The 25,669-nt window shown below is 41.0% G+C and overlaps 1 protein-coding gene across 1 annotated transcript in view; it reads right to left on the bottom strand.

Annotated features, from left to right (window-relative positions):
- prex1 (phosphatidylinositol-3,4,5-trisphosphate-dependent Rac exchange factor 1) overlaps nucleotides 1-25,669 on the bottom strand; it is a 78,816-nt gene that overhangs the window by 17,943 nt on the left and 35,204 nt on the right. Inside the window, exons 10-25 of the mRNA XM_031736108.2 lie at nucleotides 23,735-23,882; nucleotides 19,467-19,567; nucleotides 17,683-17,786; nucleotides 16,843-16,892; nucleotides 14,881-14,956; nucleotides 14,122-14,194; nucleotides 11,004-11,149; nucleotides 9,035-9,127; nucleotides 7,062-7,210; nucleotides 6,887-6,972; nucleotides 5,032-5,171; nucleotides 3,682-3,826; nucleotides 2,775-2,947; nucleotides 2,297-2,458; nucleotides 1,440-1,650; nucleotides 200-476 (exon numbers count right to left, since the gene is read on the bottom strand). Of these exons, the coding sequence (XP_031591968.1) occupies nucleotides 200-476; nucleotides 1,440-1,650; nucleotides 2,297-2,458; nucleotides 2,775-2,947; nucleotides 3,682-3,826; nucleotides 5,032-5,171; nucleotides 6,887-6,972; nucleotides 7,062-7,210; nucleotides 9,035-9,127; nucleotides 11,004-11,149; nucleotides 14,122-14,194; nucleotides 14,881-14,956; nucleotides 16,843-16,892; nucleotides 17,683-17,786; nucleotides 19,467-19,567; nucleotides 23,735-23,882 (2,134 nt within the window). The remainder of the gene's footprint in view (nucleotides 1-199; nucleotides 477-1,439; nucleotides 1,651-2,296; nucleotides 2,459-2,774; nucleotides 2,948-3,681; nucleotides 3,827-5,031; nucleotides 5,172-6,886; nucleotides 6,973-7,061; nucleotides 7,211-9,034; nucleotides 9,128-11,003; nucleotides 11,150-14,121; nucleotides 14,195-14,880; nucleotides 14,957-16,842; nucleotides 16,893-17,682; nucleotides 17,787-19,466; nucleotides 19,568-23,734; nucleotides 23,883-25,669) is intronic.

Here is a 25,669-nt window from a genome sequence, read left to right on the forward strand (position 1 = left end):
GAATGGAAATATCTGATAACAGCAGAAGGTCGGTAGTGCTGAGACTATTTTGTGAATGGATGTGAGTAAAAGTATTCTTTTTTCTAATATGTGGCACACGTGATTGAGGAAAACATCTGCAGAAAACGCATAACCATAACATAACATAAGGTTCGGTGCGGTTAAATTAAACGTGATCAATACAAGCTGTAATACTTACACATCTATTTGAGCAACATACTGCTTCATTTCCCTCACAGCAACATCCAAACGACTGTACAAGTAAATGTAGGCGTCCTGTGTCTCGGTGTCTTCCTGTTTGAGCAGGAAGCTCAAACCGCCTTCTCCGTGGCGACTATCATTCAAGCCCTCCCCTCCATCGACATTCACTTCCCCGCTGCCATCCGCTTCATCCCCGTCTAAACCAGAGCAGCTCCAGGACGGAGCTCCCATGCTGGTCATGCAGTGTTGAGTGTGGGACATGGGGTTCAGTTGTGCTAAAGGAGAGGAGAGGCGAGGAGAGGAGAGATGTTACGGGTGATTGAATGAAAAAGACTTCACGCTCTGACAATTACATCTATGCCAGATGTTCAAAACCTATGAAGTAATACTCTTATCTGTTCTTAATTTGGTGTTGATGAAAAACAAAGTCTTAAAAAGACCATCGTTCAGCTAATATACACAGTAAAAGCAAACCTGTTTATCTGGGTCGAATGCCAAGCTAAGCTGCAATAACCTGACATATCCAAAAACTGAAAACAGATTTAATACTCGTGGTGATCTAAGATAGTTCAAACTCTAACGACAGCTTTCAAAAAAAGAGCCACAGCAACATCTCATCAGTACAAGTGCTTGGCAGATGTCTGACCGGCAGCTGGTGTTCAGAGGAAAGATGGGGCCGAGGCATCTTGGAACAATGCTGACTGTCTGCTGTCTAGACAGCTGTACTGTGTTTTCATCTTTGCTGAGAGTAGAAGTTCACATGTTAACCTCTAAAATTCCTATTGAAAACCAAATTTTAAAAGTATTTCCAAACTTTATTCTCTCCTTGAACATCTTCTACTTTCCATTTCAACTAAATCTCTCACTTTTTTCCTCTTCTCTGTGACCTCTAAAGCACCACCGAGTGAACACATTCCTGCTCTGCACTGAGGTCTTTGCTTACATCATTCACTCACTTCTCATGTCAATAACTTGAATATAATGGCCGAGGGCTAATGGAGTCTTAATAGCAACCCACTCATCTAATTTTACCATGAGAATCCTTGTTGAGCCTTTTTGGTTACACTGGGAGCCTGGGGTTGGTCCAGTCACAGCATCAAAATGACCACTGAGCTAGTGGTAAGCTATATTACCATGAGAGGGATAAATCCCAGCAACGCTTACTTTACGCAGTGAAAATGTGACACTGTTGAGATTGTTCTAATCTTCTTGGTTAGAGGACTGTGCGCAGCTCCTACCTTGGTCGGGGTCCAGCCCAAAGATGGAGTTTTTACGACCAAAACGGATGCTGAAAGTCCTGCCAGCAGAGGTAGTGCTTTTGGGGTAGGAGACCTGCATCAAGTTGATGTGGCAGTTGGTGGGAACAAAGTCCATGCAGCCCAGTGGGTGAGGGCGAACCCCAGCCTGCCTGACAGAGGGCCACACCTTGTTCCTCAGTTCCAGAGCAAACTGTGTGAAAAAGAGAAACAAAACGGGAGAAGCCATGAAGAAGAAGGTAATGAGTTTAGCGAATTAAAAAACGATATGACTACAACTGTTGCATCTTCATGATATCGTAAAGCTTCTGATCAGGGTTCTGGTATGTTTAGCGACTGAGTTAATTAAAGTTTGCATTTAATAATTGTAGATATTAGCTTTCTTATCAGAATGAAGCTCCTGGATGTTTCTTAGATGCGATGCTATTTTGAATAATTCAGTGGGTTTGGATTTTATATGATTTCTTTTACAGTCTGTGTAATATGTGAGGAAAAAATAAGACAAATATCAAAAGTTTACCAGGTAGTGGCATGTGGTCTACACGACAAACACAACGGTCTTGAAAAAACATTTTGTCAGACTCTAACACACTTTCACCAAGCTGCTGAAAAAGCATTAAATGCAATAGGAGTAGTGTAAAAAAAAAAAGAAAATTTGCCATGTCTTTTTTGGAGGGAGCAAAAATGTGAATTTATTGCTATAGAAAAGGAAGTTCCACTGAACTGTTTAGTCACATGTCACAAAATAAACTGTGTTTAGTAAACTAATATGACTGAATACCGGAACATTCCTGTGTTCACATCTATGCTCAAGAGAAAACACAAGTATGTCTCAATACCTGCTGATAGCTGCTGATACGCCTCCTGATACTCTCCAGCTTGGTGTCGCAGATTTGTCTGAACTCGTACTGAGGCATGGTAACGACTCGGTCATTCTGGGAGATGAGCTGGCTGCAGTTATGAACGAAGCGGTTGTCATCGCCAGAAAACGCCTCCAGGATCTGTAGAGACAAGAACAATTGCTGAGGATGGATCACCTTGACAATAACAGTTTAGGAACCCGATTTAGTCGATTTCAATCACTGGCAAATTAGCATTTCTAGCTGTAGCAGCGAAATAAGGCGGCTGAATTTTACCCCCAGCTAAACTTTCTGCTTTCCAGTTCCAGTAAGTGAAACCAGAAGCAAAACCAAAAATTAAGCTGACTTTACTGTTTGAAACTTTAGCAATATTTAGCATGACCATCCACCAGTCTTACAATAAATGCATATATAGGCTTTAGGTGAACAAACTTCTCCTCATCTTGACAAAACTCACTTTAGCAGTGAGGCTGAAGCAGCCTTTGGGTTCCACTGTCTTCTCCAGGACGTGGCTCTTGATGCCAGCAGTGCTCACATATTCATATACCACACCATGCTCCAAGTGGACGTTATCAACTGTCAGACTGACCAGAGGCAGGTCACACAGGGAGAGTCTGCCCAGCTTGCAGTCTGTGGATTACAGATTTCAATTAAATACTTGACATACATTCAAAAGTAAATAACCAACTAAAATACAATAACCCAAAAAAATCAAATGATATGTGGATGTTTAAAAAAAAAAAAACTATGTAGTCCGTATAAAAACCTCTGAGGGAAAAATACAATATCATTTTAAGTCATTTTAGTAATGACACATGTAAAGGTACACAGTGTGCTGCACATCTGTCAAGTGTGCTTACCCTGCCAGCACTGTGGGAAAATTGGCCACTAAGTGTACACTGAATATTACTTAATGGCGTCCTATGACTGTAGCGTGCGGAAGTGTAATTTTCAAACTGCGAATTTTCTATATCCAGAGCAAATTACCTACTGCTGAAGCCACTTTAACTGGCACGGTGAATATGACCCAAGTCAGAAGCCAAATGAAAAAAACAAAAGAGCATTGTAGAAGGAACATAATGTTTTGATGTAATGTTTTTGGCAGGGTCACATGTTTTTAACATGAAGCCTGCAATCAATCTGGATTCACACACGAGGCAAAAAGCTGCCAAGCAGCACTAATCTCGCTCAGATACATTTTGCTGACTGAAATGAAACTAGCTGACATGAGCGGAAAAACCACAAAGGAATTGGGGATTGAAAGTTTCTTACAGAAATTAAAGACACACTGCGACACTGATAAAACTTTAAATCCCAGCAAAACAAAAGACTGTTGCAAACCACTTCACAGCACCACGTTTCACCTGTTCCATTGGTGCCTTTGTCCTCTTCGTGGTCAGAGCCATTCTCCACTGGGTAAGGCTTGAAAAGGCTGTCCTCCTTCTCATCTGCACCCCTCTCTCTTTGTAGCTCTTCCACATCCTCGAATGCTCGATACACCCAGTGACACTGTGGGAAGAAGATTAAAGCTCAAAAAATCAGTCGCCGGGGCGCCTGCTGTCTGGGCCCTCTCTCTCACCAGTTCATCTAGACAGACCCATCCGATATTAGTTTTGCCAGCCGTCAGCATGAGTGCAGTGTTTGGTAGACTATTTATTGGAATTTTAATGTAGATGAGAACATGATGAAATACAGAAACATCAACATCAAGCTGTGTAAATATGAGAGCACTTTATACACGTATTTTAGAGGGAAGAAGCTAAAGTATGGACAGAGAACTTTTTACCCTGAAAATGCAATAAAGACCGATGCAATGCACTTAACCACTGACAACAAACTGGTTAAATGATCAGCTAAATAAAATAAGACAAAACAAAACATGGTACGGAGGACACCCCACTCTGCTCAGTCTGCAGCCTTGTGAAATACTGCCTGGAGACATGAATTGCTTCTGCAGGAATGTCAAAACAACCAAAGAGGAGTTTGTAGTTTTGACATTGGCCACGTAGTATTCAGTATAAACACTTGTTATCTACTCATGGCTCAGTCTGAAAAAAAAAAAACAACCCAAAAACAATTCACTAATGTTACTTTAATAAAGGATTTAACTAATGCAGTTTTGGCAGTGGGGCTGAATGAACACTGTGGATACTGTTTCACTCCAGGCAGGACTGTATTTTGAGTTAAATAACCTGTAGCGACATAGTGACAGCTTGTAATTCACTTTGGATCTCACTAAGAAACCTACCATTCCAGCCAAAAATGCAGATGAAATGAGCAAACAGTCAACTAATGCAAATGCTGGTTTTCTGAACCATCCCAGGAATGTCTGGCTGACCGCTATTCTTTGGGCTGTTAGCTTGTCAAATGTGGTTTTTGTTGAGCTTTCCCCCATTAGTAAATGATCTGACATATTAACTTCCAAAACTACCACTGACACTATTCATGCTGTCTTGTGGCTTTACTTGGTTTACTGTCTGCTAAATAAAGCGCTCAGGGATTTCCCTGGTACAGTTAGAGCCATAACAACACACCAAGACTGTAAAACCTCACAGAACACCATGCACCGTACTGAGCAGGATGATGTGGTTTGTTGGGATTTAACTTTCAATTATAATATGGGCTAAATAAAAGAGACTTTAGACTCTAGACTCTAGAAAACCTGCTCTAATGTTACAGAATAGTTTGTTTTTTGTTGGCCTGTGTTAGCTCACCGCTTGGAGAGGTTCCTGGTGAGTGTGCTGGGCTGTGAAATGCTCCAGGACCTCTTGGTAGTCGCTGTGATTGACACTGTTGCCATTGACTTTCAGGACGACCTGGCCCGGCTGAAGACCAGACGCTGCTGCCTCCCAGCCTGTAACATTTCCACACAGGATCATGAGTTCGCACAAAGGCAAAAACCATTTACAACACCACACATACACTGGGAAACATCTTCTTCAGGATGACTGAATTAAGTATAACATAGTGATCTCCAAAAGTTGAATCTGTTCATCTGGACGTAGCGTTTTGTGGGAGAAAGCGTTTGTCACTCATCCAAGTGACTACTTCACTTGGATGAGTGACAAACGTTCTCCCACAAAACGCTACGTCCAGATGAACAGATTCAACTTTTGGAGATTTACTTTCCTGGATGATTGAGAATGCATCAAGACGATATAACATAGTGAACTCATTAAAAAAAATAAACTCTTGGATTCAATTCCCATAGTTCTTAACAAAACATTTTCCCTATTGTTTCTACAGGAAAATGGGAAATCACTCTGTGGAGTGCTATAACATGCTGTCTCAAGCTACTAATGGCTTTACAGCCTGGAAGTCCAATCAACACCTCGATTAACCTTCCTGCCCAATCTAAAAATACCAGCAATGGCATCACTTCCACCCAGGGTGCCAGCAGTAACCACATTAAGGAGACTACTTGACCCATGAATGAAAATCTCCCAGAGAAAGTCATTTAAAAACAATGGGGTAAAAAATACTAGCCACTGAATTCAAATGAAACATACGTCATACTGAGTCCTAAGTAATTGAGGACGTCAGGAAAGTGAGAAAAGGACCATGTAGGGAAGAAGGAGGTGGCTTTAAGAGGGAGAGAAAGTGGAAGAAAGACAATAAAACCAAGGGACCACATTTCTTGGCTGTACCGGTCTTTTTTTATTAGGGTGCATGTGTGTATCCTCGCCTTACTCCTGCTAGGTTACAAATTGGGATTCATCCCTCATTTAACTTCTAAACACACTGCTGATTTTTCTATTTAGAGACCTACAAACAGGCTGCATGGTAAGGAGGCCTTGAAGAAAAGTAGGAGAAACAAAAAGGGAAAACAGGAGTAGCTGTCTTTTCAGTTACCCATTACAGTTTTAGCTCTGATCACAGAACATTGTGTGTGTTTGAAAAGTAGTTTGCTCTATTAAGGGTTTGAACCCTGACCGTGGGCTGTCTGGCTGACAGGTGGCCATAAAAACCTAATAGAGGCTCACTAAGAGCAGAACGTAACAGGTGGTTAGAGGCTAGAGTTACCTCATCTTTCCTTTGAATTCCCTCGGAATTATTTGTCTTTCTGACACCGTAAACACTTTTAATGCATTTACTGGCACTGGTGCAGAAATAACAAGGTCAACATCTTACAAATCTGTTCACGGATCTCCACTGTTGGCTCATAAGCAAAATATGGGTCACTTGTAACTACATTCAAGAAATAATAATTTAACTACACCTCCCCGGGAGCTGTAAAGCACTCAAGTGCTCAACTGATTAGTTTTCCATTACCCGTACAAAGCGATGGTCTTATTTACCTTTAAATACAAAACTGCACACTATTTCTGCCATTTCGCCATGTGACAGAAACCAGATATTAAAGATACAGCATGCTGTTATAAATTACATTTTCGATCTGGGGTAATAAAAAAAAATTGTAGCCTACTTATTAAACTCTGGTACCGTGCTTTGGTCCTACTTGTTATTCTCTGAGTGTTCATGACAGAAGAAGTAATAATGAAATTCTTCTGCTACCTCTGAAAAAAATGCATATTTTTGCTCATTGTTGTGCCTACAGAAGTCAGTTACCTTTCCTCACAGCGTGGACATGAGGAGGAACAGAGCCACTCAGTCTGAAGGAGAGACTGTCTGGGTTGTCGGGGATTTTTACGATCCTGGAAAAAAAAAAGAAAATACCAGTCAGACCAGTGCGGTCTATATGAGTGGACACTGTGTATTTCAGTATATATGCATGATCACTCACTCCTTGGCCTTGGTGCCAACCAGCAGCCGCAGGGAGCGTCGTATGCAGAAGGACTGGCTAATCATGGTTTCAACCTCTGAGAAAGGCCTGAGGAAAAGCAGGTCCTCGTTGATGGTGTAGATCTTCCTGCCCACCTGCAGGCCAGCCATCTGCACGGACAGACGGACAGACAGGAGACAGAATGTGGTTATTTATAGGTGGCAGCTTGCTTCAGCCTGAACCCCCTCCCAAAGGCCACATCCGCACAGTCAGAGTTTCAGGTCGGGGGACTGCAATTCAATTTAAAATTACGAGCAAGTACCACAGCGAGACCGAGACTGTGCACTGCGTTCAGTTCAAATGAAGTACGATTCCCCTGTCTAATGTGAATTACTCACAATCAAGTGCCGGTATATGATAATGTGCCTCCAAGGAGCAAAGAAGAAAACAAACAAACAAGCGATAAGACGAAAAGCATCATTCGCTGCTCCAAATTCCCACAGCCTGTTCTGTCTTGTCGTGTATTTTCCAGCATTTGACTGAAGTTGTATGGAGTGAGTGCGTATAAAGATTGGCCACTGGATATGATAAAAATGCATGATTGCTAGACCTGAGTGTCATGCCTGCTTTGTGTTAGATTTGCACGAACTTCCAGACTGAAGGGCGTCACTTTATAATTTTTTTCCCTAATGTTGCCAGTTGCTCTGCCTGCGACCTCTGATGCTTTGTCGGATCTTGCCAGATTCCTTTAGCTAATATACAATCTCTTCAGTCACAGCGCATTGCAGTCGCACAAACCAGTATACCTGCTCCCAAAGAAACAAACATCTTCAAGCTTTTCACAGTCGGATTTCAGCTTCTGAAATCTCTTTACAAATGACAGACACACAGCAACTCAGCCTGCTGCATGCAATTAAATGCAGTCATCTTCAGTCACGTTGTGAGAAGAATACAGCCTCTGTGCACTCACTGTGTGAGTCCAGTGTCCTGGGCAAAGATCCGGTGGGATGGCCTTGGTTAAGCCAGGCCTCGACTCTGGATGAAGGCCCAGCGTGGATGTAGGAACGACTGGGAGGAGCCAGAGCTATTTGAATGCAGAGGGGTGCATGTATATGTGTGTGTGATTACACAGCATGGGTGCCAGTCTGCACGTGACTTTCTATAATAGTATCATATAGTGAAAGAGCTCAGTGTGTGAGTGTGTGCCTCTCAGCCCTTTTCAGAGCCCCATGGGAATCAGCTGAGCTTCATTCACTGCGCTGGCACACGGGCTGTGTCACAACTAGCAATCCTCCCACTGTGGGGAGTGGAGGACACGGGGGAATGAATAATAGAGTGAGAGGGGGGTAGAAATTAAGGAAAAAAGGAGTAATAAGGAACAGAGGAGCAAAGGTTTAGTGTGGTAGTTGGGCAGTGCATAGAAATGAAGATTATCCAAGAGCAGAGAGCTGCAGAGCAGCACAGGGACACGAGAGAAATGAGGATACAAATGAGGAAATAGTGGGGAGCATGAGCGTTAAAGTCAGGCTGTGGAGGAAAAACAACCAGGACACCATCATGTGTGTTCATGACAACGTTGCAACGATTAACAGTATACAGGCTGGGCTGCGAGACGGACAGGCCAGAAGTAAAGTATGTCACCTGTCTAAGCCGAGTAAGAGGACATAAAAAGAGGATGAATGATCAATAAGACAGGAAAACATTGGCTCGTCCATCTTGTATTAGCACAGCCATTGAGCTGTCACTGTTATTCCCCTCCCCATCATCAGTGAAGGCTGACACAATGGCACGGACGGGACAAATACCAATATGGAAGCTTCCCCCTCCTAAACGTAAAAATATAACTGCAAATGGCTCTGCAGCCAATCAGAGCAGAGTTCTCGAAAAAGGGAGCGAGACAGAGTGACAGCAGCCGTCCGGATAGTAGACAGCCATTACCTAGTGGAACTGACACCCTGAGGCTGGAAGAAGTGTGTGTGTGTGTGTGTGTTTACCTCAGCGTGTGAGCCCCTGGTGACAGATTTCACAACGATGGCCTTGTTCTTCTCCTCAATCTCAAAGCCGTAGCCTTCCTCCTCGGGGTGAATCTAGCACAGAGAAAATCGACTAATTACTTCCACATTTTCACCGCTGACTGTCAGGCTTAAAATGTCTTGCACTGATTTAGTATCACAAGTAAGCAAACAGGAAAATAATTTTAGATGCACACATATTCATCATCTTTCTGTCTCCCTGGGTTCTGCTGCTGTAATTCTGTGCTGTTAGTCAGAAAGCAACTGTAGGCTCTGGCTATAAAACAGCAACTTGTCTTCATGGCAGTGACCTGGTTTGTCTGAGAAATCACTGAAGCTTTAAAGAAAAAAAAAGGTGATTTACGCCACCTTTTCTGGGTGGTCTCACATGCAAACTATTCACACATAATCACAGTTTCATTAGCCATTTGTGACTTTCATTCTGTCTCAGGTGCCTTTGCCTGATGTTGCTCTCTGCTCTCCATATTGTATTCCCATTTGGGGTTGAGGCTTAAAGTTAAACGCTGTCGTCGCCAAACACATTAGCGGCTTCCATTAGTTAAGCTGCTGGGGCCATCTTCCTGCTGCACCGTCCTGATAAGATGGGGATCTCTGCTGTTATATCAGAGGAGATGACCGTGGTAAATAAAGAGTTCCTGCACTTCACTTCAATAATAGGCATTGGGGGGGATTAGTTCCGCTAATCAAGGAAAAGAGCCTTTTCCACTTCTTGTGGAAAGCCAGATGGCGTGCCTACTTCTCACTATGATATGAAAAGGGATGCTGATGATGCTTCTAGGTTTCCCTGAAGATAATGGACTCAAATAAACAGTTGACTTTCTGTGTGAGTTTGTGGAAACCCCCGAACACTTCACCCAGTGTTGTGCAGACTGACCTTACTGTATGTGTAAAAAATTATTATATGCTTTTATTGTAGGATAATGATATTAACAGGAGTCACGCCACAGATGTGATTGGAATTAAACTGAAAAGCTAGGTGACCTGATATCTCGGCAGTTAGTGCACATACCATATTCTCCTAAGCAGCGCCTCCTCTTTCTACAAAGAATATTTTATAGTGTCAAACCGGACGCTCAGTTCTGGAGTGAATATGGACATGTTTGCTGCAAATTACACCTTATAAGAGTTAAAACTAAGATGCTGTTTATTTGAATCTTATCTTTTTCTGCTGCTAAAAAAAGAAATGGCCACACAACGCTTACTGACAACGCATTTTAAAGGTCTTTAAAGCAGATCAAGCACTAAAGAAGGAAAAGGTCTTGTCCTGCTTGTAACTGCACTACAGTCATCAATTATCAGCTCACATTTTCACATGTATTTCAGCTGCCGTTCGTTTCGGTCATCTCTCACAGTTATCTCTTGTATCAGCAGCAGCGCAACAGAGATTCATCCCGGCCAATACAGCTGATTACATTACAATTATATTCAGAGCAAAACACTCAGATGCATAGTGATCAGAGCGATTTCAAATGTGCTTGTTGTCATCAAAGCTACTCGTGCTCCAGTGGGGGGGGGGATCTGTGTATAGTGGTGTTAATAACATTTAGATGTGGAGATCAGAAGAAGGCACACAGGTATATATGTATGCAGGGTTCTACAGTCAAAATGCATGTTTATGCCCGGCAGCGTAACAAGATAACTTAAAAAACCTTGTTTTTGTTATTTTTGTACAGTGGCTCATTGTTTCCCATCATGCTTTTGTTTTGTCTTTGGGGTGGTTAATGCTGTGCAAGGTAATCAAAACATCTCTGTGCCATGTTTAGAGGATCGGAAAGATGTTCGCAAACCTTTTAATTATTAGCACGTTTTTCTCGTGGGAAAATGATGATGCTAGAAGTGTGTTTTGTTTTTCCAGATTCTGGCAATATCTGCGTATCCATGTATAGATGTGGGAGCATGTGGAAGTGTGTATATGAGTGTTTTTGCTCACCACAAGGGATTTGACTAAGATGTTTTCAATGAGTTTGAAGTCACTTCGCTGGAGCTGCTTGCTCTTGGTGCCGGTCCCCTCGGTTTCCTCGTCCGCGTAGAAACGGAAGAACTGGGACTCGTCTTTAAACTCGCTCTTCTCCAAAACTGAAGCAAATTTTTAAAAAACACAAAAATGTGGTAAATGTGTGCAGAACGCAGCCACGGGAGATAAAGAGAAATAGCAGAACGTCACAGTATCAGTCTTGCAAGATAAGTGAAAGAGTAAAAGGCTTTTTTAAATAAAGCTTTGACCCAACTTCCAAAAAAAAAAAATCTAGAAAGATACATGTGTTTATAGAAGCTTTAATCTTTGGGAATCTTCACACAAACAAGCTAACAGTTAATTAGCTCATTAGCCGATGATGTTAGTGAGAGCATCTGGAGCAAGACCACATCTGGGCTGCAGCCAACACAAGCTAGGATTGGGAAGACTCTCAGGAGGACACAAGAAAGTGTGTGTGTGTGTGTGTGTGTGTGTGTGTGTGTGTGTGTGTGTGTGTGTGTGTGTGTGTGTGTGTGTGTGTGTGTGTGTGTGTGTGTGTGTGTGTGTGTGTGTGTAAATCCCACTGTTGTACTGAGGTTCACTTCCACACATGGGGCACTGCAAACAGGTGAGAACCATATTATGGTCGCTTTGTCCAATCACAGTAATTGTGAAGAAAAGACCCAACACTTTTCTTTTTTAATGTTTTGAAACATCTCCCTGTATTTTTTATTTTGTTACAGGCCTCAGGCAACAGAATTAAAGGGAGAGGCTAACTTATTCTGTCTCAATAATTATGCAGTACTAACGGCAGTTAAGTCATTAAGCTGAAGCCCAAGTGCACATCAGTAAGCACGGCTACAATTACAGGGCGCACACTATTGTACCGTACAGTATGTCTTTTAACGGCATTGCCTTGCCGCAGCTTTTTGAAGTTTGCTCTAAAAAGTCATGATGCGAGATGTTATTTTCCAGAGAAACAGACAAAAAGAAAAAAAGTCCATCTGGTTTGCGTCTTAGGAGGATTTGGAATTTGTGACATGAGGCACAAACATTTCCCTGACACAAAAAATGCATCCGAGGATGTTACCTAATCTGCCGTGTCTGTGCAGATGCATGACTCTCTGAGGCCACTGTAAAATGAGGCTTGTACGGGCAACACCGAGGGCCAAAGGTACCCAGCTGCTCAGAGATTTGATGAGCAACAAAAGTGTTCACAAACTCATTACACACACACACACACACACACACACACACACACACACACACACACACACACACACACACACACACACACACAGAGGTCACACCTACTCACACTGGCCTTGCACCAACTAAAACGAAGCACAAATGTGAGTTATTTCCTCTGACTCACATAGGCCATATAAGATTTTTACTCCTATTCAGCTGGTGGGGGAGTGCCGCTACGGAAACTGTCACACACATAATGCATGCACAGTTACTCACACACTGCTAAATCATCATTTAAACACCTTGAGCTGCCAACATTATCTAACAATCAACATCAATATTTTAAGGATCTTTGGAACAGAGTTTACAGGAATGCTAACGAGTGTTAAAAAGATTTTTAAAAACTGTTTTTTGTGAATCTACAATGCAGTGATGCAGGAATTTGGGAAAACATGTCATGTCAGCGCAGTATACTTTTGCTTTATGTGGGTACAGCCGCACCTTAAAATGCAAAGTGTTGATATAAAGTGCAAAGTGCCAAAATGGATTCCCACAAGACAGAATTTGCTCTAGAGGTGATGAAGATAAATGATAAAACAATAATTTTCATGGCTTCAGTATTGATTTATGGATCTGTACTTGCTGCAGATTGAGTTGTGGTGGGAGGGAAACGTGTGGTCATGTAAATTATTATCGACCTTTGTAAGTTACAATACTTGCAGGTGTCCATGACGGTGAGCTTAAAGACAAATAAAAATTATATTAACTTTGCTACCCATTATCGTCCCACGGATGAAGTGTTTTATAACCTCATAACAAAAGCAGACGGTAAGTCAAACAGAGACACGAATAAAGAAGGTGAGGACAGTTTTAAAAAAAAAAGGAGAGAGACAAAAAGAAGAGTTCAAAAGGAACCGGGGTCAAGAGCAGCAGATGTGCTGACTAAGAAGTAAAGAGAGTGACTTGTGAAGCGCGGTGGGCAGACAGGCTGAGAAGAGAGAGTTCCTCACCCCGAAGAAGGGCAGAGTAAAAGGAGAACAGGTGACAACTTCAAACAGATGGTAGTGAAAGCTGGTGCAAGCTAAGCAAGCACAAAAAAAAAAAAGTCACTCTATAGTCACTTTTTACAGATAGTAGATGCAGGACTGAAAAAAGTAATCCTGTATATATTTATGCACATTATAATGTACATATACTGCACATGAGACTCCAGAGATGTTGTTAAACTGTCTTCAAGAGCCTTTGATAAGGATTCAAAACTTTAACTTTTAAATTAATCTGCAGGTCTCCCCAATTAGAGTGCGTCCAAGTATTACAGTATAAGGCCTTCTTGCATACTTTTCTATATGCTTCAGGAAACCAGGAAGTGCTGTTAACTTGTCACTTCTTCGGCCTTTCCACACCACTTCTTTTAAGTGCTTCCCACTTTACCCAAAATACATGTGTCCGCTGAAGACAGATTCAATTTTATGCATTAAACAGTGTTCACGGTTCAGTGGAGTGACCCAGACAGCCATGTAGCAAAGCCAAACAACTCTGGTTAGGCTACACTGCTAAAACTGTTTACGTTCAACATGCTGGGCTGGGACCAAAGCAGCTCCAACTACAATGTGGTGAGTGAGGTTTTAAAAATTTAGACTGGGTATACAAGTTTAGGATGCCCCCTTTTTTAAGCCTATGATGGCATGCAAGAGAGAGCGGCCAATACAACATTTTTGTGGGGTTGACAGAAGGGGAAAGATGATGTAATCGAAAAGCACAGAAAGACCGGGGAGAGAATAAGAACTGAAGAGAAAGTGCCACAAACACAACACTATTGAAATTTAAGCCAAAGCTGTGGCGAATCAAAACAATATGAATGATTAGAATCTGTCAAAAGTGCTTGAGAGTGAGTTTAACTGACCGTGGTGCATGAAGCCGCTGTTACAGAGCCCCACACCCAGCGTCACGGCATCCTCTCGGGTCGAGCAGTCTCCCTGGGAAACCAAGTCAATGACGCACACAGGGTCATTCACAATGCCTGCTTACACCTGCTCATATGCAGCACGCTGCTGCACCTTGTGACATTAAAAACTGTGCAATTTAATCAGCACGAGTTAATATCTATGTGTCTGAGAGGAAGTGAGAGGGAGAGATTAGGACACTACTGGGTTACTTTTACCTCAGTTTCAGTAAAGACAGTAGAAAATGTTTAAGACTGCATTCAAACCGTACCTATAATAAAAGGCAACTTTTTCAAAATTATAACGATAACTCTAAATTTCTGAATTGTAATGTTTCATTAAAAAGTGCTTTTAGCTAGAAAACACATGCTACATCATCCTGAAGGTCTGGAAACTGAGACGAGGGTGCACATTTACATTTTGGAGGAAACTCAGGACGGTAGCATTGACAGTACACGTTTACGTGACAGTCACAAAAGTCTAAAAAGTGAAAATCCACATTTTACCCAAATGCAACCCTAAAATTAATACATTTTTGAGCCGCTAGTTTCATTTCATTGTTCAATTTCAATGCATTGTGGTTGTTTTACCCAACAACCACAATGCACTGCAGCAGTTCATTCATTTACAGTAATAAGAGACATAATTACTGAATGCACCCTTGGTGGCTTCTGTGGATTCGTGTGGGCGTGCATCGGTGTAATATTTTCTTATTTTACCTGTGAGAGTAGCCAGTCCACCAGTTTGCTAGCGGGCACTACTGATTTAAAGGTTTTCAGATGGTGGTCTCTGTCCCTATAAGGAGCAAAAAAGATTGAATTAGATCAGCTTTAATGTTCAGTGCAAACTTCAATAAAAAACAAAGAGAAACACAGAGTTACAAGTGTAGCAAAACCTCTTTGTGGTTAGCTGCTTTAACACCTAGCTGTGCATGCTATCTCATTGATGTTTGGTGTTACTATTCAGATGCATCGCTTAGCTTATGCTGAACTCAGCTAGTGGTCAGTTATGCTGACGTCATCAGCATGAGATCCTGTCCTTAACTTGGGAATTCATCTTTTGTCCTTCCTTTTTTTGACGACAAGCTGATCAGTCCCTGGTTTCACAGCACAGACCGCGAGATAAGCACCGTGCACTTGCTGTCCCTTTAACTTCTCACTCTGTAAGCTTACAATTTGTGAACAACCACAGCTCGCTCAGCCACAGCGCACCAGCCTGCTCGACAAGTAAAACGTAAAACAGGAAATGCCACAGAGGATGTGTTTTTCGACGTGCAATTTCTTAGTTGTGTGAGTTGTATCACAGAAATAGACTGTGATACATATGCCCCTAACAGCCATAATCAATATACTATATTCAGAAAAAACAAGCACCGTATGTATTAAATGATGATGTGGGCACAAATGACACTGCTGACAACGCAGTGAAACAACCATGAAAGTGGATAACTTCCCAGTATCGTTTTATGATCAGCGACTTTCTGTGTCAACAACATAATATACCCATGACATCATCGATGTTAATTTTATTAGTTTTATATGCATTTTATCGTGTAGTTATTTTTTCCAAGGCATTCTATCATTAGGAAATCATTGGAGGCTCTGTCACCAGACAAAGTTTAATAAAACAGTGGCACGGTTTTATGATTATTTATTATTCATAAATGCAACACATCCATCACTCAAACATTTTAATTAATGGTGTCTGCTTACAATTAAAAACAAATAAATAAATAAATAAATAAAAAGCAAGGCCGTCTTACATAATAAGTGCCTGGCAGGCAGAAGGATTGCCTTTGTATGTTAATAGGATTTGTCCCCAGACCAAAAGCTCTTTGTTTGCACCAATGGCAACCCCAGGCACTTCAATCAGCGGGTGAGTGATGGAGGGAAAGATAGAGAGATGAGCAGGGAACAGTATGAAAGGAGGGACAGGAGCAGAGAGAGAATGTGTGTACAGTGTGTGTTCTTGAGGGCTTATCACACAGGAACATTGTGAGTTTCCCATGGTTCCTGTTTCTGTTTAAATTTAGATTTTTGTAAAGTGAGATAATTCTATGCCACCTATGGGATTATTTTAGGATTAGTATGTAATTAGTAGGTAAACCATAATTTAAACAACCCTAGTTTAGCTACATATGTACACTAGCATATAGTGAGGCTAACAAAGTGTGTATTTATGTGTATGTATATACTACACACTGTAGTAATTAGTTTTCTAAGTAGGTGTACTCAGCAGTAAAGTGACTATGTAAGCATTTGTGTATGAAATAGAGAGTTCACCATCATTTGAATACATAAGTCTAATTATTCACTAATATATATCCAGGTAACGCTCAATACTGTAAAGATAAAGAGACAAATGCTCACAGTAAGTGGCTCTCCTTAATCCTCTAAGAGCATGCTTATATAAGCCTCCAGCCATGAAAAACTGAATCCTGAAAGCATAAACCTACAGCAGCTCACGGCTGGCTCGGACTCCAGTTTGGAAGGGAAAAGGGTTTGAGGGTTGTCATTCCTGGCAGGGATACCATTTGTTCAGTCATCACAGAAAGGGTGACTCGGGGCGAATGTGAACCCTTCATGAATATGCATGTTTGCACCTGGAGAGCAGGGATGTTAAGACCGGAGAATAAAGAATGAAGAAGGAGAAAGAAAAGAGGGAGAAGGGCAGGTACTTACTTGATGATAGGCGTGTGGAGGCTGTGAAGCCGGCAGTAAAGCCTGACGCCCTGTAACGATAGAAAAATGGAGCTGCTGAGTCATAGATCATACACACCTTGGGTAAACAGGTATGAACATGGCTTCAGAACAACTGAAAAGAGCTACCCCGAGGCTATGAATTAAGGACAAAAAATGTTTTTCTTTAAATCAAACCCTGACTACAGCCAACTGCATCATACGGCAGAAGAAGAGAGCCATCCACACATGACGATAGTAGATGAAAGCGGCAGAAAGAAAATAAAAGCTGATTTTTTTTTTTTAAAGTCACATTTTCTGGAAGAAGATATTGGGTCTGAATTGTATTTTTTAAGCTTTAGCATGACAGTGCAAGAACCATTTAGAGTTTTTATCAATCCGTCCATCCGTCTTCTTTTGCTTATCCAGTTCAGGGTCACAAGAAGCAAGGAACGCCCTGAACAGATTGCCTGTCTTTCACAGGGCTGACAGAGACATGCAACCATTCTTGCTCACATTCAGACCTACTGCCAATTCAGGACAACCCATTAACCTAACCCTTTTTGGACTGTGGGAGGAAGCTGAAATAGAGAAGGAGAACCCATGAAAACATGCAAAAGCATGCGAGGAAAGAAATGTTAGCTGACTTTTGCTGTGCTGTTGGTATGAAAGTGAAGAAATCTGCAGAGGCAGACTCTTTTAAACAAGCCAATGAATTCTTATTTTACCTCAAAGTTAATATAAAGCCAAACATTTACAGCTCATTCGTTACGACTGTTGTTATCCTGTTGCTCTTTGTTCTGTCGCACCAATGAAAAGATCCAGAAGCAGAACTCTCCTTACCTTCGACATGATGTCCTCCATCTCGCTGCGGGCCTTGTAGGTTCCGTCGTCATAACGAAAACGGTACATCACCTGCTCATTCTTGAACTGGTGTTTGTCTGACACTGAAATAAGAGCAAAAGAAGGAGCTGTCACCTCAGCTCTGCTCCAGGCTGAATATCAGATGATTTAGAGTTTGTAACATAGTGTCTTTTGTGGAATGTGGAACATCAAAGCCAAAGAAAACTCTGTTTTACATATTCCCTTTGCGAATATCTACTCTTCAAAAATGTACTTAACATTATGGACATATATACTACTGATTGTCAACTGTAACTGGATGACATATGCCAGTGCTTAGTATTGCTGTATTCACACATAATAGGCTGAAGAGGTTAATTTTGCCAGTTATGATGAGCCAGTGATGATGAGCCAGTGATGATGAGCCAATGATGCACTGCGGCAACAAATTTACTGCAACACTGCTGTTTGACATTGGAATATAGAGCTTTAGGATTTTAATGTTGATGGTGCCACTTTTTGATGCATCTGTTGATAGTATTGCTATAATTACAGAAAAAAGGTATGACGCAAGAACCGTATTTCCTGGGGGCGTTGGGTGGAGTGATATAAGTGACGTTAACAGCAGACAAATACCAATCCCACAAAACGTCCCAGCTTGCACTAATAAAAAAAGTTCCAGAATGACTTATTTAGAATTAATCCAATACGGAAAATGGAAAAATGACTGATACACACACAAACAGACGATAGTCACAAAGCTAACCGTGAAATCTGCCAAAGAGAGGCAGTTTGGTTCCACCACAACAAGCTGGCATTGAATCAAACAAGCTGCTGGTTTTCTCAGTCTAGACTTAAAATACCCTCATAAAACCAAAGGAATGCACCACCAAATCAGTCATTGTAAAGTGGGATTCAAAGTACATAAAATGATGGCTGAATTATTGTGGAGGGAAAAAGAAGATTGCTCAAATTCAGGTGTAAACTGGAGGATGGAAGTGCCTCAAACCAAATATGTACATCTAATTGGATAAGAACTATAAAATACATGGATTTACTTTTACTCATGTGGGTCTCCCAATCTGTCACATTACCTCTCTCTCTGATTTCTTTTCACTGGATAACTGTGACACCTACATTTTGCCTGCAGGGCTCAAACCTCTTCAATTTACCCACAAAGCCTCACAGCTGCTCCACAGAGCCCAGCATGTCATCATTGTGCCTCTGTATGGTTGTATGGTAAATGTGAGGGAGGATTTCTTGGGATTTTCCACAGGTATTAAAGAATATGAACACTAGGTCTCAGCAGATTTCTCCTGAGAGTGTGGCACGTAGAAATACTGGCAGTGGCCTGCACTTACGTACAAGAGCCCGGTCAGCAACAACAGCAGTTGTGTTCATACACACTCTCTATAATAGTGTCTGTCCAAGTGAGTGTGAGTATTCTGTTTCATTTCTAAATGTATTATTCATGTAAGTAAACCTATGAGTGTCCCTCGGGTAAGAGACAATACCAGACAATAATTTCAGATCCTTGTGGGACAACCATAAAACACAGAGGATTTGTGAGTTATATGAATGAGTCAACCAATTACAGAAGGAGAATGAGAATCACAGAAAAGGAGCCATTAGAAACAGGCCTGAAGACAGAGAAGGACCAAACAGGGGAAAAAATGACGAGGAGAGCTACAGAGCTCTAAAATGCAAACGTTATAGAGGATTAGAAGATGACAGAGGAGTAAAGAGTGGGGAGTAGGAGAAATAACTACATTAATTTGTCTCACCATGATGGATGATGCCATTTTCAAGTAAGGCTTGTCCCAGGTTGACTCCTTCTTCAGGTTTACTGATCTCTCCGCTCTCTATGAGCCATGACACGAATTCACTGAGGACACAAGACAAAAATGGAGAGATATAGGCATTTCTCTAAAGTAGCCATTTTTATGGCTCATCTATGACTGCTCTTCATAGCTAAAGTACTTAAACAACCATGTCAGTTAAGAAACCCCGAAAAGCATTGGCTGGTTTGTTCATAATGGTGCCAAAACTTTTATATATTTAACTTAAAAGTGGCATTTTGGCTTCGATAAAATTTCTTTCGAATGTAAATGTACGGAGCGCTATTGAATGACTACACAGATCAATACTGAGTTAATGCAACAACCTGAAGTTTAGTTACTGACATCATTAGTCATGTCAAATCCCACAAAGAGGGTAGGTCGTGTCTGAGGAAGTGATTTTTTAAACTAATATTGTGTCTGTATGTAAGCAAGCACTGTCTTATATTGCAGATTGTGGCTCTGACTGCTAAATGTGGCTAATGTACATGTTAATCATCGCTAGTTAGCAGAGCTAATACAGCATGCTACCTTTATATAATATTTTAAACCCTATTTAACTGCAAGAAAAGGAGTTTATAATGTTTGTTTGTCTGCACTCTATTCCACTGATATAAGTATTGTTGTTAGGCCATGTGTCTTATACCAGAGCCATCTTTTTTTCTAGTATGCTCACACCATACAGCTAGCGAAATAGATCCTAGCTACAGAACAGCTTCACTGTCTTATGGCACTCTTATGCAATCTAGTATGCTTATACTACGGTAAGGCTTTTTAAGGATAAAATGTATTGCAGTTTTTCTTTTTATTTGTCTTTGGTTTTGTTTGGGGGGGGGGTGTCTTTAAACTAGAGCAAAGTTATAAATGGCACAAATTCCACAAAAATGAATAGTTTATTCTTTCCTCCAGATATCCCTCACATCTGCTTGAATACAAGCATTAACCATTCAAATGTAAGCACTTCTAAGCTCTGCTCACTTGTCTTCACACCCAGTGTGCGCAGAACAAATGTTTGAAGTAGAAAATTACATTCTCCCCTTCTTCGCCTTTCATGCTGCTGAGTGAAATCGCTTGCCCAGATAATGACGAACCGTGAACTGGAGAGAGCTGGTGCATGTTTGTGTGCGTGTATGTTCATTAATTCTGGGATTGAGCACGCCAGCATGGGAATAAATCTGAAAGCTGTATGTGAGAAATCTGTCCTTATGTGTGGATTTGCTTCCAGGCAGTCATGCAATAGATTTATTAGCCTAGCGTATGAGAAGAATGTGTAAATGTCAAGCGCATAATGTGTGCATGTGTATGTATGAAGTCAACACATAACCATATGCTCGCATTGTATGCATGATTATATAGAAATGCAGACATCTTTAAAGAGAAAAGCAGTCTTCTTTTTAGCATGCCAAGTGAGTGCTCTAACATGTAGAGCTGTATATGTGCATTTGCAAATCCCAATTTTCCTTTTCTCCCTCAAACTGAGAATAAAACGTGATTTCATGATTGTAATATTTGTGAGTGTGTGTTCATTGTCTCCATTTATGTTCTTTGGCTGTTAAGTGACAATAACAGGGGACTCAAGTGAATGGGACACTAGGTATGCTTATGTGGGTGTTATGTAAGAGTCAGGTTAATTTTGGGACACAGAGCTGTTATGGGAATGAACACAATGAGCAGAAATGCAAAAGAGAGAGCCTCATTGGGGTAGATGGAAGACAGTAATGGAGTTGTGGGAATATCAACAGATGATTTGTTGAGCAGAAACCATTTATCTGTGCTATTAGTTAGCAAAAGATAAAAAGTGAGCCCCTTTAGAAACTCTCTGCACCCCAACTCCATGTAGAGAATATGTACTTTATACTATAAAGATATACAGAGTAATACAGTAAAATTTAAGAAACCAACAGATTTTACTTCTAAATGCACACTAACAAAACCTCAAAGATTTTAAAAAAAAATGTAATTTTCCAAACTTTTGTGTTTTGTTTTGTTTGTGACTTTTTTCCGTTTGCATGACACTGTGGGTCAGAACTTTTGAGTTTTACTTGAGTTTAAAATTTTGTGGCTTTTATGACACCACATGCTTAATTAAATCCTGCCTAGAGTTAACATGCATTGTGAAAATGACACGCAGGTTAGTTTTACACCCAACAGAAGCAGAGGCAAAGAATCATAAAAGCCTGTAAATTCTACGAGACATAAATAGAAAGACATAAAAAGACAGCTGGATTTTCAGTGTTTTTGTGCATTGCAGTAGTACAGAGTGTATAATATAAAGTATACTGCACCAGAGCCTGAAAATATATTGTACCAAATAAATGTCCATTACAGATGTAGTGCTTTAACTCTTAAAAATGTATTGTTATGGAGCTACAATTAGCACAACTTCTTTCAATAAATATTGTTTCAAAATCATATAGTTATGATTACAACAATACATTGGACAACCTTGTTAATCCCGTTTGGCCGCAATCTTTTTAAACTTAAATTTGGGTGTTTTCAGTTTCATCCACAGATGTGTTTAATCAAGCACCTACTGATGCGGTCTGTCTTTACCAACATTTATTTTTTAAAAAGAGTCGTTCTAAAAAGCTCACTGAATCTGAGCGGTTACGGTTTCATCAGAGTCAATAAGGCAGTATATAAGACATGTTTTCCGCTTAATTTAGTAAATTGTTTTGCTGGTTTCAAAACAGCACAATGGCCAAAACTTTACATTTAGCCAGTGGTGTCATCCCAACCCCCCCTTTAACCATGCCCTTGCACAAAGACTAGTGGAGCAGAAGCAGATTGGAATGGAGCTAACACTTGAGGTGCTCTTCCTAGCCAGAGGTCTCATAATGGAAAGATGGGCACAACCAAAATTAAGCTAGTAAGGAAAAAAAACTGTGTTAACACCGGCAATTTTCCACAACAGTGACTTGATGGAATTAGGCTATCGACACAACAGAGTCCTATCAAACCGGTAGTGAGCATCTCCGTTTAATGCAATAAGCACTAAATCTATGCCCGTTGCTAATTTCATCAGAAAAACAAATGCAGAGCTAATGCAGGTTGCACTTACTGGCAGGAAATGAACGAGTGATAAAGTGAGGAAAGGGGGAGATGGTAGAATGATATAACAGAGTGAGTGTAAAGAGATGAGAGAGTAAGAAATTAAAAAATGTATTTTAGGGGGGCGGGCGAAAGCAGAAACACTCAAATTGGAAAACGATCGAAAGCTACTGTTCTGATAGTGACCTGAACTGAAAGTATTTGGTGATGAATCATAGCCTTCCAGAGAAGATGATAAAAAGGGAATATGCTCTGACTATGAAAGCTTACACACACACACACACACACACACACACACACACACACACACACACACACACACACACACACACACACACACACACACACACACACGTACAGATATGGGCAAATAGTATGGCAAACTGAAAGAGGTAACTTGACTCTAATAAACACCACTGCATTTTTTTAAAGTCTTATGAATTCACTTCTGGGCACCATCGCTGGTGTGATTCCTCTGCTATCGTCCACTACATTTACTCAAGCAAAAAAAATAAATTTTTAAAAACACTTTTGCGTGAGGTACGCATTTAATAATCTCTGATATACGGAGAGGCCGCTTTGGCAGAGTTGCAGACGTTAAGGCTTGCTCCCTGATTTCTCTTTACAAGAGCGGCCATCAGTCTCCATCGTAAGCGTTGCCTAGTTTTTATGTTTTGTTTCCCCGAGATGGTGCCAGAAAGAATTTTAATTGCTGCTCAGGATCTCACAAAAACTGATGTGCATGCAGAGGAAACGAGGGAAGTAGAAGCAAGTCTCTCATTTTCTTCTCACTGCACGGAGACATCAAGGGGACATAAAGTGGAATGGCCTGTTGAAGCAGCTAAAGGCCCTCTGCTAATGAAAGTCTCTGTGTCGGTGTGTTCTCAATGATATGGGGTGGGTGGGTGTAGGCAGCAACGTGGCCCTTTCTATAACCCATGAGAGCAGACTGTGAGGGGGGCTCATTACAGTCAAGGGGATGCAGGGATAAAGCAGTTTAGGCATTTTGCCAGGACTTGGGGAGACTGGATACCAGCGCCTTTGAAAGCCTGCTGATCTTACGTAAGAACAATTTGTAAAGATCCTCATGTGAACAGCGTGGCACTGCAGTCACATTCTTGAAACCTACAGAGACCCTGTACTCAGGAAGCCAAGAAACTCACTTTCCCATGAAGCACTTGGGCACAATGCTGAGCTTCCTTCTCCTGTCCTTTATGAGGTGCCGACTCTTGGTCATCATCATGTGGTAGAGTTTCTCGCCCTTTTCAGCAATCATCACATAGGCATCCCGCTCCATTCCCAGTTTGAGACCTAAAAAGAACAAAAAACAAACATAAAGCAAGTTAGAGCTGCGAGGATTCACTGCATCTAATACAGGGACCTTCGACAGAGTAAGACTCTGAAAAAATGTGGGAAGGGAACAAACAAGATTTCAGCCAAGAAAAATATAGCAGAACCACTACAGGACAGACTTGCACTGCACGGCTATCTACATAAAAGCAAAGAGGCAAAAACATGTCACGGTGCTGCTAGCCTGGAGTGCGTGTTTGCAGTCTGTTGTTGTACAGATGGAATGAAGCCATGGCGGCTTGGGTCTGCCACAACCTTCTGGAACAAACCCAGATGTTAATCTCCACTAGACAAGCTGTTTTAGAGTAAGTCAAGTTCAAGAGGTCAGCGTGATCTTGATCTCGGTCCTGTGTCCGTTTGTTAAACATTATTCCTCTATTGTAAAGCGGAAACATGTTAGACCGCATTGTTAGGCCTGCCGCTCCAGTCTTCAGTGAATATACCGTTTGTGCTGCTTAAAGTCGTCGAGGGCTTTGATGAACTTCTGAACTGCAAAGTGAGACTTTTGGACTCAAGCAACTTGACTCTTCTACAACTGTGACTCCCTAATCTGCTGAACTCTATTGAGAGGTGCATCAGGCTGCCAAACTCAACTGCAAAGTGCTATATTTCAAAAGCGACACACATAGGGCACCACTACTATATCTTTTGCTGTTTTATAATGTTTTACAGCAGCTTTTTTACTGAAATATTACCAAGTATATTAGCAATTAACTTTTTCTCCTAATTCTCTTAAATAAATCATTTTATTACCTCGAGCAAGAGAGTTATGTTTGCGTTGTGTGTCATTCATCAAAATGAATTCAGATCAAACTTTGTAAGGGTGTAGAGCACGGTTATTTTACAATCTGTTTAAATTTGGCTTACATCCATCAAGGTCCTCAAGGTCAACTTAATGATTTATTGGTCAAAAGTTGCCTTATAACGTATAAAAGGTCTTATAACTTAAAAGCTATGATTCTCACATGTGTCATGTGTATTATCAGCATATAGAAAGTACCATATAGATGTTTAAAATATGTGTCACATTTGAGACCTGACCTCTTCTTCAAGGTCAATAGTTTGATCTGCTAAGGTGCTAATAGTGCTATATAGATTTAAAACTATGCAATTTCTTACTGCAATTGTTTGCATTGACAACATATATATGGGGATTCTAAATGTCGTATTACTTTTCACTTCCTGTTTTCAAGGTCAAATGAGGTCAAACTTTCATAAAATGTCCTTTCTTTAAAGCTGTGCTTAAAATATCACTAACTTTGTTTATATTGGCAACATTTAAGAATGATACTGGTATGTGGGGATTCTAAATATTGTGTCACATTCGACCTCTGACCTCACTTTTCTTTTTTCTTTTATTTTTGTGCCTTGTGTCCAAGTATACGCCCATATTTTCAGCATTATTAATACTTTATAGATTTCAGTGGTGTTCGGGACAAACTATGCAACGATGCTGAAAACTTATACCCTTTAAAATGCAGTATTCAAGTCAAACCATTTAAAAAGGCAGGAACTTGAGTGATGGTGTAGGATTGTGACCCACTGAGAAGAGGGGAGGTGGGGCGAACAATGCGAAAAGTTGCACGGCTTATTCTAGAATCCAATTTTCTCCTTTGATTCTTCGGAGATTTCCACTGGCTGTGATGGAGGTGGGGTTATATTACATTTGGCAGCAGCTGGAGTAGACTTAAACAATGAGTGGCATTGAACAACAGACGGGACCTGTCCAGCGGAGACCCCCCCCCGCC

Source organism: Oreochromis aureus, linkage group 20 (genome assembly GCF_013358895.1).
Source record: "Oreochromis aureus strain Israel breed Guangdong linkage group 20, ZZ_aureus, whole genome shotgun sequence".
NCBI lineage: Eukaryota > Metazoa > Chordata > Actinopteri > Cichliformes > Cichlidae > Oreochromis > Oreochromis aureus.